We start from the raw sequence: 15,653 nt of genomic DNA on the forward strand, positions 1-15,653 counted from the left end.
ATCCCTTAAAACTCTGCATAACTTTAAAGCCCTGATATAGCAGTTACTATAGTCATGCACACTGTAGTGATCAACACTAGATATTAAGGTTTTTAATAAAGTATTTTAGGCTCACAGAAACTTGCATTTATTTAATTAAAAAAACCAATAAAAATTGAAATGTTATGAATAAAATGTACATTTATTTTTGCAGGGGAAAAATAGAAAAGCGCTATTTTTTAAATAGAAATTTTGGTAGCATTGTAAAAATCTTTACAGTCCGATGGATGGATGGATGGATGGACTGACAGTCGGACGGATAGAACGATGGATGGACGGACGGATAGATAGATAGATAGATAGATAGATAGATAGATAGATAGATAGATAGATAGATAGATAGATAGATAGATAGATAGACAGATAGGTGGATGGATAGATAGGTGATAGATGGATGGATGGAGGGGTGGATAAATAAAACAACAGCTAGATGATGGATGGATGGACAGGTGACAGATAGATAGAAGGGTGGATGAATGGATGCATGGATATTCTTTAATTACAAACCAGAAGTTATACTGTATGTCATGCAAGATGACAAGAGGGAAAATCCAACAGAAGCAGTGAATCAGAAGGCTGTGTTGGGTTGATTAGCATACGGGTCACACCCATTCAGGAGCCCAGCTCTGTCCTGGTGTCTTCTTATCTGTAGAGCTGTTTGTGTCTCTCTGCCTCTTAAGAGCTCATCTATAATTCAGTGCTCTAAATAAAGAGACAGCGCTGTGATAAAACACGAGTCTGGGAGAACCGGCGGATTCTCCAAACCCATCACCCAAGGGCCTGAACCCAAAACACACACCTCTGAAGGGGAAGTGTGTGAGGATGCAATATTCCCATATTTCACATCTTTCAGATTATATTTCATCTATTTCTTGATAGGTACTTTATGCATATGCTCTAAAAGAGCAAATTAGAGGATCAAACAACCACTATTGCCAAATAGACTTCAATAAAGTCTAAAGCAAGAAGTAAAAGACAGTAAAAATGCATCTAACAATAATCAAGACATGTTTTCAGTAAACATTTTTGAGTGATGATGCAACCGAATAAGAGTTATGAGTCAATTCATTAAAACTTTTTGAAAAGATGCTGCCTTTAAGAAACTTAATAACCCAATAAAAGTGTATTAAATCATCACAAATGCTCAAATCAAAGTTATGATGAATATTTAACATATCGCTCAGCATAAGTAGGCAGCAGTTACACGACCATCTTTAGCAGACTTTAGCAGTTGTGGTGTGGGAGAGCTTCAGACTTATCTACTACATTACACACACTTACTGCCTCCTCTGAATGAGACACACACTCAGTCAGGCTACTTAATATGCAAACAAATCTGTCTTCATAAACTTCATCAGCCCCTGTGTGAATCACATTCTCAAAGCCTCCTCCTCCTCAGACGACCAGCAATCACACAAAAACAACATCTCAGACTAATCATTTACTTATTTATGGATTTTTTTTTATTATTATTATTATTATTATTTTCAGCGATGATTAAGAGTAATCTGTAGAATAGATTGAAACTAGGGATGTAAAAAAAAAACTCATTTTCTTTTTGATCTGATACCAAGTATTATCACAGGCAGTATTGAAAAAGATTGATTGATTTATTATTATTTATTTATTTTGCAATTTCTGGAGATAAATAAAGTAATCAGATCCAATATAAAATTATTACTTGAAAGCCATAAATGTTCTAATGTATAATAAACACAATAATAAAAAATAAATCAAACAATAAAATGTATATAATAAACTGTATACAGTACAACATACTTCTTATACTGTATGTAAAATAAGCAAATAGCCTCATTAAAAGAGGCTAAAATGTGCAAATCCTGGTTTACTTCCTTCCACAACCAGTATTGTTTTAGTATTAACAGTACAATTAATAGTAACACAAACACATAACCCAAATTTTTGAAAAACCGCGTTCACAAGCAAGAGACACAGGTTTGCATCTGACTCCATTCCACTGGGTCTAAGCAATAAATCTGCAAAAAGCCTCTCCAAAAATGCATCGAATAAAATCCCTATAAAGAGCAGATGCATTTGCATGCTTTTTTGGAGAAGGCAGGTTTGGAGCTCAGAGGTGTGGGCGTTTAACAAGTCGCCAACAGCTCATCTTCATCTTCAATTCATTTTCCGCCCTCATAGCAGGAGATCTGCCCGGCACGTTTGTCAGAGCCAGTGCGCTTTCACAACCCTCATCTGAGGAAGAGTGTGTACGAGCGAGCGAATTATGTGCGAATGCATGAAAAGGTTATAGCATTACTTGACCAGAATGTGTATTTGTGTGTCATGTGTGCTGTCTAAGAGGCTTTATCACACACACATCAACCCACTACAGACTGTAAGAATAACACACTGATGATTCAAGCTCTCAGCAGACACACAGACGCAGACAAACATGCTTGAATGAACTCGCACGCAAGGGCTACGCAAAGGCCGTCTACAGCATAAATAAGACATAAGATAGACATCAGCGCTCAGGACACTCAGACATTCAAGAAATTCGACATGTAAACGATATTACTGATGCACTTCCCTCTGAAAATTTAAAGAGATAGTTCATCCAAACATGAACAATTGATGAGTTTCTAACACAAATAGATACATTTGTATGTTTTTTGGAACACAAAACATTTTTAAGTCCTGATTGATTTTCCAATGCAATGCAATGGGATTGATTTTCAATTCAAAAGAATCATAAAAAGTACCACTGAATTTTTTCAAGCACCAAAACAATAGAAGTTTCATACAGCTTTACATTTATTTTAAAACTTCATTTGAAGTTGTATTGATTGATTGATTGATTGTTCATTAGAATGTGTCCTGTTTAGGGTTGCAAAGATAACATTTTAGGATTTTTGAAAGCTTTAGGTAAAATTTTGGAAAGTTTTCTGGAAATGTACCAGCCCCTTTGTAACCCTAGTCCAGTTTAATTAAATTTTTTCTTAAAAAAAAAAAAAAAGGGCTTTCGTCTTTGACCCTTTATGATCTATGATATACATGATTTTATGAATCACATATACGATTTTTGTATAATAAAACTAATATATATATATATATATATATATATATATATATATATATATATATATATATATATATATATATATATATATATATATATATATATATATATATATATATATATATATATATATATATAATTTAAAATGATTCTAAATAAAACATTCTCTATAAAATATATATATATATATATATATATATATATATATATATATATATATATATATATGATTTGTAGAATAAAAGTTGTAATATTGATATCTACATTTAAAATAAATATAAATAAAAATACATATACATCTCCTATATAAAATATAATATATAAAATTCTGTATGTATACATAAAAATTATATATATATAATTATTTTAATTTAAGTATAATTAGTATAATAGCATTTTTTTAATACCGTTTTTTTTCTCTAATGCTCTAATGCCTGGTATTTCATATAAATAGCTGCCTTTCTCCATGTTTAACTATTTTTTTTTTTTCAAAGTAACAGCACAGACCGCTTCATATTTAATGCTTACACGTCTCACACATGTTGAATAATGCATGAACCTGCATATGGTGGTTTGATATTTTGTATGTGCTGCTCCGACACCAGCATCAGACAAATGAATACATCAGTCCGTCCGGGCCAGAAACACCAGGACTGGCAGGGAGTGTTATGGTACAAAAACAGCAAGAACGCCATGTCCTCACGGATGCATTAAACATATGGTATAAAGTAACATCGGTCCCTGCACAGAGAGCGTGTTTACAATCAATACTGATTCAGCGAGGGGGAACAGGGGAAGAGAGACACATCGAGAGGGAGAGTGAAAGAGTGGAAAGGCGCCATTGGCAGTGAGCAGGTCTCCAGGCGAGACTTTCAGCACCATCTGTTTCCTGATCCGCAGCCCCAGTCCTAAACCCGGTCCTACACGAGCCTGAACCCAGCTGAAGCAGCCTAGACTGGGTCTAAACAGGTTATCAAGACAAACAAATCCCACACAAAACCCCTAAAGTCCTTCGAGTCCAGCTCAGCCTCAGACTATGAATAGAAATTTTGCTTAACATGTTTCCTACATTTCTTGCCTTAATTTCAACCTTTCTTTCCTTCCACAATGCCTGCTTTTCACTTTCCTTCGTATTTTTCTTTGTTTTCCCTCATAGTCTACCATAGCATTCTTCAAACTTCATCCTTCCTTATTCCTCATTTTCTTTTTATTCTTTATTTTCGTCTTACATACTTTCTACCTTCTTCCTTTACTACGGGATTTACTATAAAAGTCCCAGATTTCAAAGTCCTGCCAAGAGAAAACCTACACGTCCAGCTGAACTTCTCAGAAATGAAACGATGTGAATCCTTCAGAGATACTGTGTGTTCAACATGGACATGAACACATTTCTAAGATCCGGTGTGGTACCAGAGTCCTCAGACTTCAGCGGTCTGTGTGTGGCTCTCTCACCAGGCCAACATGTCTGTACACAGATGCAACGGTCCGTCTCGTCTCTTTTAGCAGGAGCAGAGGGAAACCACATCGGGCTAACCAATGTGTTTGTGGCTAGCCAGTAATCCACTGCTACTCCAGATCCAAGAGGAGAGCGAGCGCACACACACACAAAATATATATATTCATATATTCTAGATAAACTGCCTTTTGGATACATAGAGACAAAAAAATATTTAAAATATATAAAAATAAAATACAGTGCCCTCCATAAGTATTGGAACAGTAAAGACAAAATTGCCCTGTTGGCTGTGGAGTCAAGACATTTGCAAATATGATTAAAAGATGAATATGAGACAAAACTACAGAATGTCACATTTTATTATTAGCCGTTTCAACACATGTTTTACCAAATAAAAAGAACAGCACTTTTAGAGTTCATCCCACTCATTGATGTGAGCATAAGTATTGGGACAGTTGAACATAAGGCAGATATAAAAGATTAAAAGCTATTATTTAGTTGCAGAGCCCTTGCACACAATCACAGCAGTGAGTCTGTGACCCATAGACATCACCAGACTCTTGCTCTCATCTTTTGAAATGCTTTTCCCAGCCTTTAATGCAGCCAATTCCAGTTGTTGCTTGTTTTGGAGAGTTTCTACCTTTACTCTCCTCTTCAGCTGGTGAAATTCATGTTCAATCGGATATAAATCTGGAGATTGACTTGGGCAATCTAAGACTTTCCATTTCTTTGCCCTTATAAATTCCTTGACTGAACTGGCAGGGTGTTTTGGGTCATTGTCCAGATGCAATATGAAGCACTTCCCAATGAATCTGTTAGCATTTTCTTGAATATATTGGTAGGCAAGATGGTTTTGTACCCTTCCAAATTCATTCTGCTACTGTCATCATACATTAAGTCATTAGTAAAGTTGAGAGGGCCTGTTCCAGAGACAGCCATGCATGCCCATGCCATGACACCACCTCCACCATGCTTTACAGATGAGGCTGTATGCTTGGGATAATTGCAGTTCCCTTTTTTTCTCCATATTTTTGCTTTCCCATCACTTAGATAAAGGTTCATCTTTGTCTCATTGGTCCATAAACACAGTTCCTCTTCTGGCTCACCTTTGTGCTTTTTTGCAAACTCTAATCTTGCCTTTCTATTTTTGGTGCAGGTCAGAGTATGCAACTGGCTGTAGTTCCTGTAATTCTGTGTCAAAGTCTCCTGCGGACAGTAGACTGTCAGAGCATCACCCCAGCTTTCTGGAAGTTGTTGGTGATTTTACAGACACGTATTTTAGGATTCATTCTCACAGCTTTTATGATTTGTCTGTCATCAACTACTGTTGTTTTCTCAGCCGATCAGGTCGTTGTTGTTTGCTGGTGTCGCTGGTGGTTTCCAAACTCTTGATTTCTCCATGCCCTTTGTTTTTGCTCGAGCTCTAACTGACTTCCTCTTTTCTTTTAGAATCCAAATTGCTTGCTTTTTTCTCAAAGTCAGCTCCCTCGTCTTCATCCTGGTTTGTGTGTGTCATCATCGAATGCAAGATTCAGAATGCAGAAGTAACGGATATAACTTATACGACACATTCCCTGCTTTTAATATCTGAAGAATTAATGCAGCAGGACACAGCTGATCACTTAGAAAGACCTGTGAGGCAACTGTTTCAACACTTATGCTCACGTCAGATAGAGGGATGAAACTCTAAAAGTGCTGAACTTCTTAGCTGGTAAAACATCTATGTGTTGAATCACCCAATAATAAAATGTGACATTCTGTAGTTTTGTCTCATATTCATCTTTTAATCATATTTGTAAATGTCTTGACTCCACAGCCAACAGAGCAATTTTGTCTTTACTGTTCCAATACTTTTGGAGGGCACTGTATATAAAGACAAAATATTTTAAAAAATTAAATATATATATTTTAAAGGGAGAAATAAAAAAAAAAAAATAGATGGACAGACAGAGAGATAGATAGAACAATAGAATGACTGACAGACAGACAGACAGACAGACAGACAGACAGACAGACAGACAGACAGACAGACAGACAGACAGACAGACAGACAGACAGACAGACAGACAGACAGACAGACAGACAGATAGATAGATAGATAGATAGATAGATAGATAGATAGGACAGACAGATAGAAATATAGGATGATAGACAATGTTCATACATATTTAATAAAATAAAGGTTTAAAATTAAGTCTCAGTGACATCGGGATCATATTTGTTTGTTCATGTTTGTCAGCTGTTTTTCCACTGCTTATGTCTGATAAACTTCTCAGGTTATTGTTTCAAGTGCAGCATCATATACGAGATGAGTCAGTCTCCATATCTATGTGAAACTGCACGAGGCGCAAAAACTGTGATTTTGTTCCTTATATTTTCATTTTGATGACTTAAATACACCACAAGTCACCACACAGTTCTAGAGAAAAATAAACCCTAGACAAACTTCCGATGGTACATTTTTACACTGAATTCAAAGTTGTTAAAGAGACCCAAAACTATCATAATTTTCTCATTTCAAATCCAGAAGACTTTTTTTAAAAAGTGTTCATCAAATAAAACAATTACATCACTTCACAAGATTTGGATTAAACAACATTATTTATATGGATTTATTTTATTCTGTCTTTATGAACTTTTTGGGTCTTCAAAGTTTTGGTTACCTGAACTTTTAATGGAAATAACATTACAAATAATTTTAAAGATTGACCAAAGTCTTCTGGGTTTGGAAGTCAAATCTTGACAGAATTGCCATTTTTGAGTTAATTATCTCTTTCAAAGACCCGTAAAAAAACACCTCCACTTCTACTCTGTCAAAGCAGCCAATCAGATGCTCTTATTCAGCAACCCTGTATGATGACCTATGACCGTTGGCTATGCCAACAGGGATACCCACAGCTGACTGGACTGCACACACACACACACACACACATATATATATATACACATGGAAGACTCAGTCCTACCAGGAGGAATGTGATTGACTCCAGATGGCTTCAGAAGTTCCAGTGACTGTTCTTTACTGGGAAGTCCATCTGTGGAAGACAGAGAGAAACCATTCCAACTGAGAAATGCTGAAGATCAGGGAAGCATAAGCCATCAGTATATTGTACTACAGGTCAGCACACAAATTACATATGCAACATATGGACCATTGCCAGGGAAGATGCCATATTTTGAAGCAAATGACTCAGGGATTGATATACACTCACTGTCTTAAAGGAAAAAAAAAACAAAACTCTCTATTTACTGTAATATATGCTCCTAGTCTCATTATGCATTAATGCACCACAAAATAGATTCTTTTTGTAATTTTGCATCAAAAACATAAGACCATTTCATCCCTGATACAGCTTTCATATCAAGTCCCAGATGCTTTTTCTCTGAAGTTTCACTCAGGAATTTTTTGGCGTATTTTCAATATTCTACTGAACTTATAGAATGTAAAATGTACGTCTACCTCTCAAAGCCTACCTTTTATTTGCATTGGTTTAAATCTGGCATCTACCCTGAGAAAGGTCCACAGCGCACATGAAATGAACATGCAACAGATTTCCTAAAGCAGGATTTGTAATTATGTGGAAAGGCAAAACAACATCAGTAGGCATGATAACTCTGGGAGAAGCATCTATAAATAGCCTAGATCTCTAAAAGACGAAGAGAGAGAGAAACGCTCACTGCAGGATACATGAGAGCATTAGCATTCACAAACACACACACACACACACACAGGAACCATAAAACCCGCAACATCTCATCTCATAATAATCCACCAGAAAAAAAGGAAGAAAATGTGCACAGGGGGAATCTCACTAAACCTGTTATAAACAAATCCATATTTTTTTCATATTGTGATATTAAGACAATGAAGCAGCTCTTAAGCAGGTAATGTGGGGAAAAATACTACAAAAAAAAACAAGTATTTATACATCAAAGCAGTAGTTTTTGAGGGATTGCTTGATATGTTGACAAGAATCGGCCAAGATTTGGCTTCTTTTTTTGTTTTTAAGATTCTCAGCTGTGGCCGATAGCTTTTTTTTCAGCAATTGTATGTACATTTTATTAGGCAGATACTGATTGCACAATATCTACATCTCAAAAAATTAGAATATCATGAAAAAGGTCAATGTTTTGTCACTCATTTCAAAAAGTGAAACCCATATATTATATAGATTCATTACACAGAGTGAAATATTTCAAGCCTTTATTTCTTGAAATTTTGATGATTATGGCTTACAGATAATGAAAACCCAAAATTCAGTGTCTCAGAAAATTAGAATATTACATAAGATCGATAAAAAAAGGATATTTTAGAATCAGAATGAGCTTTATTGGCCAAGTATGTTCACACATGCGAGGAATTTGTTTTAGTGACAGAAGCTCCACAGTGCAACAGAAAGACAGCAACAGGACAGGACACAGATAATAAAGAATAATACAAATATCCAAATAGGCAAACAGAAATGTTTTAAACAGAAATGTCAGGCTTCTGAAAAGTATGTTCATTTCTATGTACTCAATACTTGGTTGGGCCTCCTTTTGCATGAATTACTGCCTCAATGTGGCGTGGCATGGAGGCAATCAGCCTGTGGCACTGCTGAGGTGGTATCGAAGCCCAGGTTGCTTTGATAGCGGCCTTCAGGTCATCTGCATTGTTGGGTCTGGTGTCTCTCATCTTCCTCTTGACAATACCCCATAGATTCTCTATGGGGTTCAGGTCAGGCGAGTTTGCTGGCTAATCAAGCACAGTAACTTTTGGTACCCTTGGCAGTGTGGGCAGTTGCCAAGTCCTGCTGGAAAATGAAATCTGCATCTCCATAAAGCTTTTCAGCAGAAGGAAGCATGAAGTGCTCTAAAATTTCCTGGTAGATGGCTGCGTTGACTGTGGACTTCAGAAAACACAGTGGACCAACACCAGCAGATGACATGGCAGCCCAAATCATCACTGACTGTGGAAACTTCACACTGGACTTCAAGCAACATGGATTATGTGCCTCTCCACTCTTCCTCCAGACTCTGGGACCTTGATTTCCAAATTAAATGCAAAATTTACTTTCATCTGAAAAGACGACTTTGGACCACTGAGCAACACTCCAGTTCTTTTTCTCCACAGCCTAGGTAAGACGCTTCTGACATTGTCTCTGATTCAGAAGTGGCTTGGTAGCCCTTTTCCTGAAGACGTCTGAGCGTGGTGACTCTTGATGCACTGACTCCAGCTTCAGTCCACTCCTTGTGAAACTCTCCCAAGTGTTTGAATCAGCTTTGCTTGACAGTATTCTCAAGCTTGCGGTCATCCCTGTTGCTTGTGCACCTTTTCCTACCCAATTTCTTCCTTCCAGTCAACTTTGCATTTAATATGCTTTGATACAGCACTCTGTAAACAGTAATGACCCTCTGTGACTTACCCTCTTTGTGGAGGGTGTCAATGATCGTCTTCTGGACCATTGCCAAGTCACCAGTCTTCACCATTATTGTGGTTTCAGAGAGCAAGAGATACCCTGAATTTATACTGTGGGGATGGTCATTAATTGAAACTCAAATGTAAATATTCTAATATTTTGAGATACTGATTTTTGACCTTCATGAGCTGTAAGCTCTAATCATCTAAATTAAAACAAAAAATATTTTGAAATGTTTTACATTACATGTAAAATATATTACATTACTTTTTCATGATATTCACATTTTTTGAGATGTACCTGTATTAATGTTATATTAACCAATGGCTACCCTTTATATACCCCATATATATATATATATATATATATATTTATTTATTTATTTATTTATTTATTTTTTATTTTTTATTTTTTTATTTATTTATTTATTTATTTATGTGTGTGTGTGTGTGTGTGTGTGTGTGTGTGTATATATATATATATATATATACCGGCCACTTTATTAGGTACACCTGTTTAATTGCTTGGTAACACAAATTGCTAATCAGCCAATCACTTGGCAGCAACTCAATGCATTTAGGCATCTAGATTTGGTGAAGACGAATTGCTGAAGTTCAAACTGAGCATCAGAATGGGGAAGAAAGGGGTTTTAAGTGACTTTGAACGTGGAATGGTTGTTGGTGCCAGACGGGCTGGGCTGGTCTGAGTATTTCAAACACTGCTGATCTACTGGGATTTTCACACACAACCATCTCTAGGGTTTACAGAGAATGGTCCGAAAAAGAGAAAATATCCAGTGAGCGGCAGATGTGTGGACGAAAATGCCTTGTTGATGTCAGAGGAGAATGGGCAGACTGGTTCGAGATGATAGAAAGGCAACAGTAACTCAAATAACCACTCGTTACAACCAAGGTATGCAGAATACCATCTCTGAACGCACAACACGTCGAACCCTGAAGCAGATGGGCTACAGCAGCAGAAGGTCACACCGGGTGCCGCTCCTGTCAGCTAAGAACAGGAAACGGAGGCTACAATTCGCACAGGCTCACCAAAATTGGACAATAGAAGATTGGAAAAACGTTGCCTGGTCTGATGAGTCTTGATTTCTGCTGCAACATTCAGATGGTAGGGTCAGAATTTGGCATAAAGAACATGAAAGCATGGATCCATCCTGCCTTTTCTCAACAGTTCAGGCTGGACCGTGGTGGTGTAATGGTGTGGGGGATATTTTCTTGGCACACTTTTAGTTAGCAAGGACACATTAAATTAAACAGAAGTGACAGTAAATACATTTATAATGTTATAAAGAATTCTATTGCAAATAAATGCTGTCATCACAGGAATAAATAAAAGACAATAAATACATTTTAAAATATAATAAAATAGAAAAGTTATTTTAAATAATAATTTGAAATTATTGAAATAAATTGAAATAATATTTTACAATATCACTGTCAAATAAATAAATCCAAATCATGAGCTAAATGCCGCCTAAGAGTAAGAAACTTATTTCAAAAACATTATTAATAAAATATTACCGACCCCAAAATGTAGTGTATATTAATTTTTTTAATTAAATATAAATTTATTCATATACATATTAACTACATTTTAAAAATGAATACATCTTTTAATGTGAAATGTGAAAAATAACTGTGACATTCAGGCGCATTCTCCTCAGCTGTAATGAGTTTGTGTATGGCAGCATCGGGAGCAGCGATTAATCTAGCAGTAATGAGCTTCAGATGCACTTCACACGAGTGAGCTTCCTGACATACTGACCCCGATGTTTCTCACACCTACTCGCTAAAGACTGACAGTGAATCACAGCCTGAGAGAGAGAGAGATGAGTAGTCAAGAAGAAGGAATTCAAAGACTTCACAGCGTTTAATTCATTAGACATTCCAGTCACAGTCTCGCCAGCGGCGGCAGGCGGTGACAGGGCTCAGGGTCGTTTCCACGGATCAACAGCGACGTCAGTTCCTCTGAAAGTGAGACCGGAGGGCTTTACACCTCAGTTTGCACAGAACACTGCAGAGAAGACGAACAACCGCCTCAGAAATTCTGGAGGGGCTCACCGAGTGACGTTCTTATTGTGTTTTTGTTGCATATCCACTTTTTCTACCCCAACAACACTTCAGTAGACGCCCAATCTGTCCTCGAACCTGCTTTGAACTGCAGAAAGACAGGAAAACATTGCCACACAACTGACAATCAGATGATGACGAATCATCGCTGCTGTGTGGAGGTCAAGGGCAATTCTGCGCAGAGCTCAGTGCACTGCCTGTGTGATAGGAAAAGTGAATTTTTCAGAACAAAACGCTCAGGAACACTTTGTTCTGGTCTGGAAACGACAACGCACACATTTGCTCAGTTTCTTCAAAATCTTGAGACACTGGTTAACAGTGTTTCTAACAGAATTATGCTTTTACAGCAGCCCCCAAACATCTTAATATGTCCAACTTACATAATAAAACCTTGCAGCATAAACCTTGCACGTGTGAGATGGATTGATGGATACTTACAATAACAAAACAAACCATGGTTGGCCACTTTGCATGTCATCCAGACAGTCTCATCCCACCTAAGATGGGTTTTCTTGTCCAGAATAAGCTGTAAAATGAATCACACTTTATGACTATAATCAAAAGCCTGTATAGTCAAAGAACTACCAAAATAGAGACGAGAGCCAAACCTCCACACTCCCAGCCTCAACTACGATCAACCGATCTGCCTTCATACATCTCGACTTAATCATATCTGTGGATCTGATTGAGTGACAGGACCCGAGCGACCTCATCCATTCATGTAATACACACAGCGGCTCAGATAAGAGCTACACTTATCCCTGTGAATTCAGATCAGAACAGAGAGTATCAATCATCCCGCTGATAAGAGCCATTCCTGAGGAACGTGCACAGAATAGCCTACTGCAGCCAAGACTGAGAAACCCAAACAACCAAGAACTATTTTCTAATTATTTTTTAAATTAATCAGATCAAATAAAATCATACAAAAATATGCGAAAAATGTTTTATTGCACAAAAAAAAGTGCAATAAAAATGTAATTATTTCATTATTTCAAATAAAATTCAGATAAAAAACAAAGTTAAAACAGTTAAATCAAACTAAAACATGAAAAAAAAAAAAAAAGGGTTTATATATAAAACAACAATTTTATATTATGCCTTTTTATATTATTTTAGGCATGATAAATATAAAAAATATTGATAAAAATATTTAAATAATCAATATAAAAATATTTTAATAAAAAAAAAAAAAAATTATATATATATATATATATATATATATATATATATATATATATATATATATATATATATATATATATATATATATATATATATATATATATATATATATATATATATATATATATATATATATATATGTATGTGCATGTGTGTGTCTGTAAGGTTATGATATAAATTGTGTACAAAAAAGGTTAACAATTGTGACCATGGACCACAAAACCAGTCTTAAGTGCAAATTGTTTTAAACTGAGATGTATGCATCATCTGAAAGCCGAATAAATAAATGTTCCATTGATGTATGGTTTGTTAGGATCAGACAATATTTGGCCGAGATACAACTGTTTGAAAATCTGGAATCTGAGGGTGCAAAAAACTCTAAATATTGAGAAAATCTCCTTTAAAGTTGTCCAAATTAAGTTCTTAGCAATGCATATTACTAGTCAAAAATGAAGTTTTGATATATTTACGGTAAGAAATGTACAAAATATCTTCATGGAACATGACCTTTACTTAATATACTAATGATTTTTGGCATAAAAGAAAAATGGATCATTTTGACCCATTTTGGCTATTGCTACAAATATACCCCAGCGACTTAAGACTGGTTTTGTGGTCCAGGGTCACAATTGTCTGACAGCTTTTCAACTGTGGATAGTTTTTTATAATAATGTTACAGTTTAAATCACTAAATTATAAAAACAAGATCTGACTGACGGATAATGAAATTTGGTGCCATTTATTTTCATTATCAGTTATTTACCTTTGAATTATTGTTTCAGCCCTACGCACAGGATTATGGGATTTCACATTAAATCTTCAAATACTGACCAAATGGAGGCATCTTAGCAGACAAGATGTTACACAACCACTGAACTTGATTTTTTCCTACCACTGTTTACTGCCTGCATTTTTCAGGTTGAGGACACAGTGCATGTGTTTTGTTCTCTCCTGCGGCTGATCAGACCGATACAGGGTGTACGAGTTCAGGCGGGAGGAGCAGGAGGCAGATAAACAAGGCAGCCCACAGCAGTGGCCTCGCTCAGCCATGATTAGCTGCCTCTGTAACTCAGCACGCTCCGCTCCTGAACCCCGCTGGGGCCCGAGAGCGAGGAATCTGAGGAACCTGCAGCAGGTAGGCCGTAACAAACCGCCCCGCATCGGCTCGCGTGTTATAATGCACCCCGAGCCCATCAGGATCTTTATGAGCGTGCCTCACACAGAACTCCAGCTTTAAACAAAACTTTTGTGTTTCCATGATGCTATTTTTATCCATTCAGACTCAAGTCATCATTAATACATGCAAATATAAAAAATTTAATTAAATAAATTAAAATTCAATTCAATTGTGGGTATGTCTATTACTGTGGTTTGATGATTAACAACTACCAATTACAGACTTAGCCATTAAAAAACTCAAATTAAAAATATTCAGAATAAATAAAATCAAAGCTTTAACTCCATTTTATTTGTTTATTTACTTTTGTGGTTATGTCTGGTTTGATGATCAACGATTATGACTTAGCCATTAAAGCTTAAAAATAAAACTAAATAAAATATGTTTTGTGGGTATATCTATCACTATGGTTTGATTATCAGGGATTACTGATTTCAGATTTATCCATTAAAAATAAAAGCCTAATAAAATAAAAATACATTTTTAATCAAATCTAATAAGTTTTTTTGTGGGTATGTCTATTACTGTGGTTTGATGATCAACGATTACCAATTATAGACTTAGCCATTAAAAATTAAATAAAATAAGTACAATTCAAAATAAAAAAATAAAATAAAAATGTATATATAATAAAATAAAATGCCCCACATTGGCACACGCTACATTGTGCCCTGAGCCAGTCAGGATGTATTTGAGTGTGCACACAGGCCTCGAGCTTTTAAGCGTTAGTGTTTCCATGATGCTATTTTCAGCCATTCAGACTGAAGTCATCATTAATACATGCTGCCGCACGGCAAAGATAAAATATTGATGGGAGAGCCCTCCGACGGTGTCCCCTCCAAACAAGGAAGCTTTCCACGTTGTGGCTGCTTTCTCCTCCAGAGAGGGATGTAGAGGGGAGGAGGCAGAAAGAGGGGCATTAAAGGGAAGACGGATTAAACAAAGGATGGAAGCTGTTTGTGCTTCCGCTGCACGTTCCTGGGCTCGTCTCGCTGCACGTGCTCTATTTTTGGAAGCCTCTCTGGACAAGACAGGAGCAGAGCCTGTACCATCATGGCATTTTAATCAGACCCACAATGCATCTCTAACTGCACCCAACAACAGGGGAGTGCTGCAAAAACACAGCACTGCAGTTAGTGAAGCAGGTATCCATGAGCCGTGCAGTCAGGATTACTTCTGCCACTAGTCAATGCTTGATTAAGTCAACTAGTTACTAGTCACTTCACTTCAGTTACACATGATGTCTACAAAAGGGTCCAAATCTGAAATT

General features: G+C 36.4%; 1 protein-coding gene across 1 annotated transcript in view; it reads right to left on the reverse strand.

Annotated features, from left to right (window-relative positions):
- The window catches only part of LOC306876847 (histone deacetylase 4-like), a 220,599-nt gene that overhangs the window by 133,490 nt on the left and 71,456 nt on the right, over positions 1-15,653 (reverse strand). The window contains exon 3 of the mRNA XM_079428276.1: positions 7,502-7,570. Within this exon, the coding sequence (XP_079284402.1) occupies positions 7,502-7,570 (69 nt within the window). The remainder of the gene's footprint in view (positions 1-7,501; positions 7,571-15,653) is intronic.

This window comes from Barbus barbus (assembly GCF_936440315.1).
Source record: "Barbus barbus genome assembly, chromosome: 11".
Taxonomy (NCBI): Eukaryota; Metazoa; Chordata; class Actinopteri; order Cypriniformes; family Cyprinidae; genus Barbus; species Barbus barbus.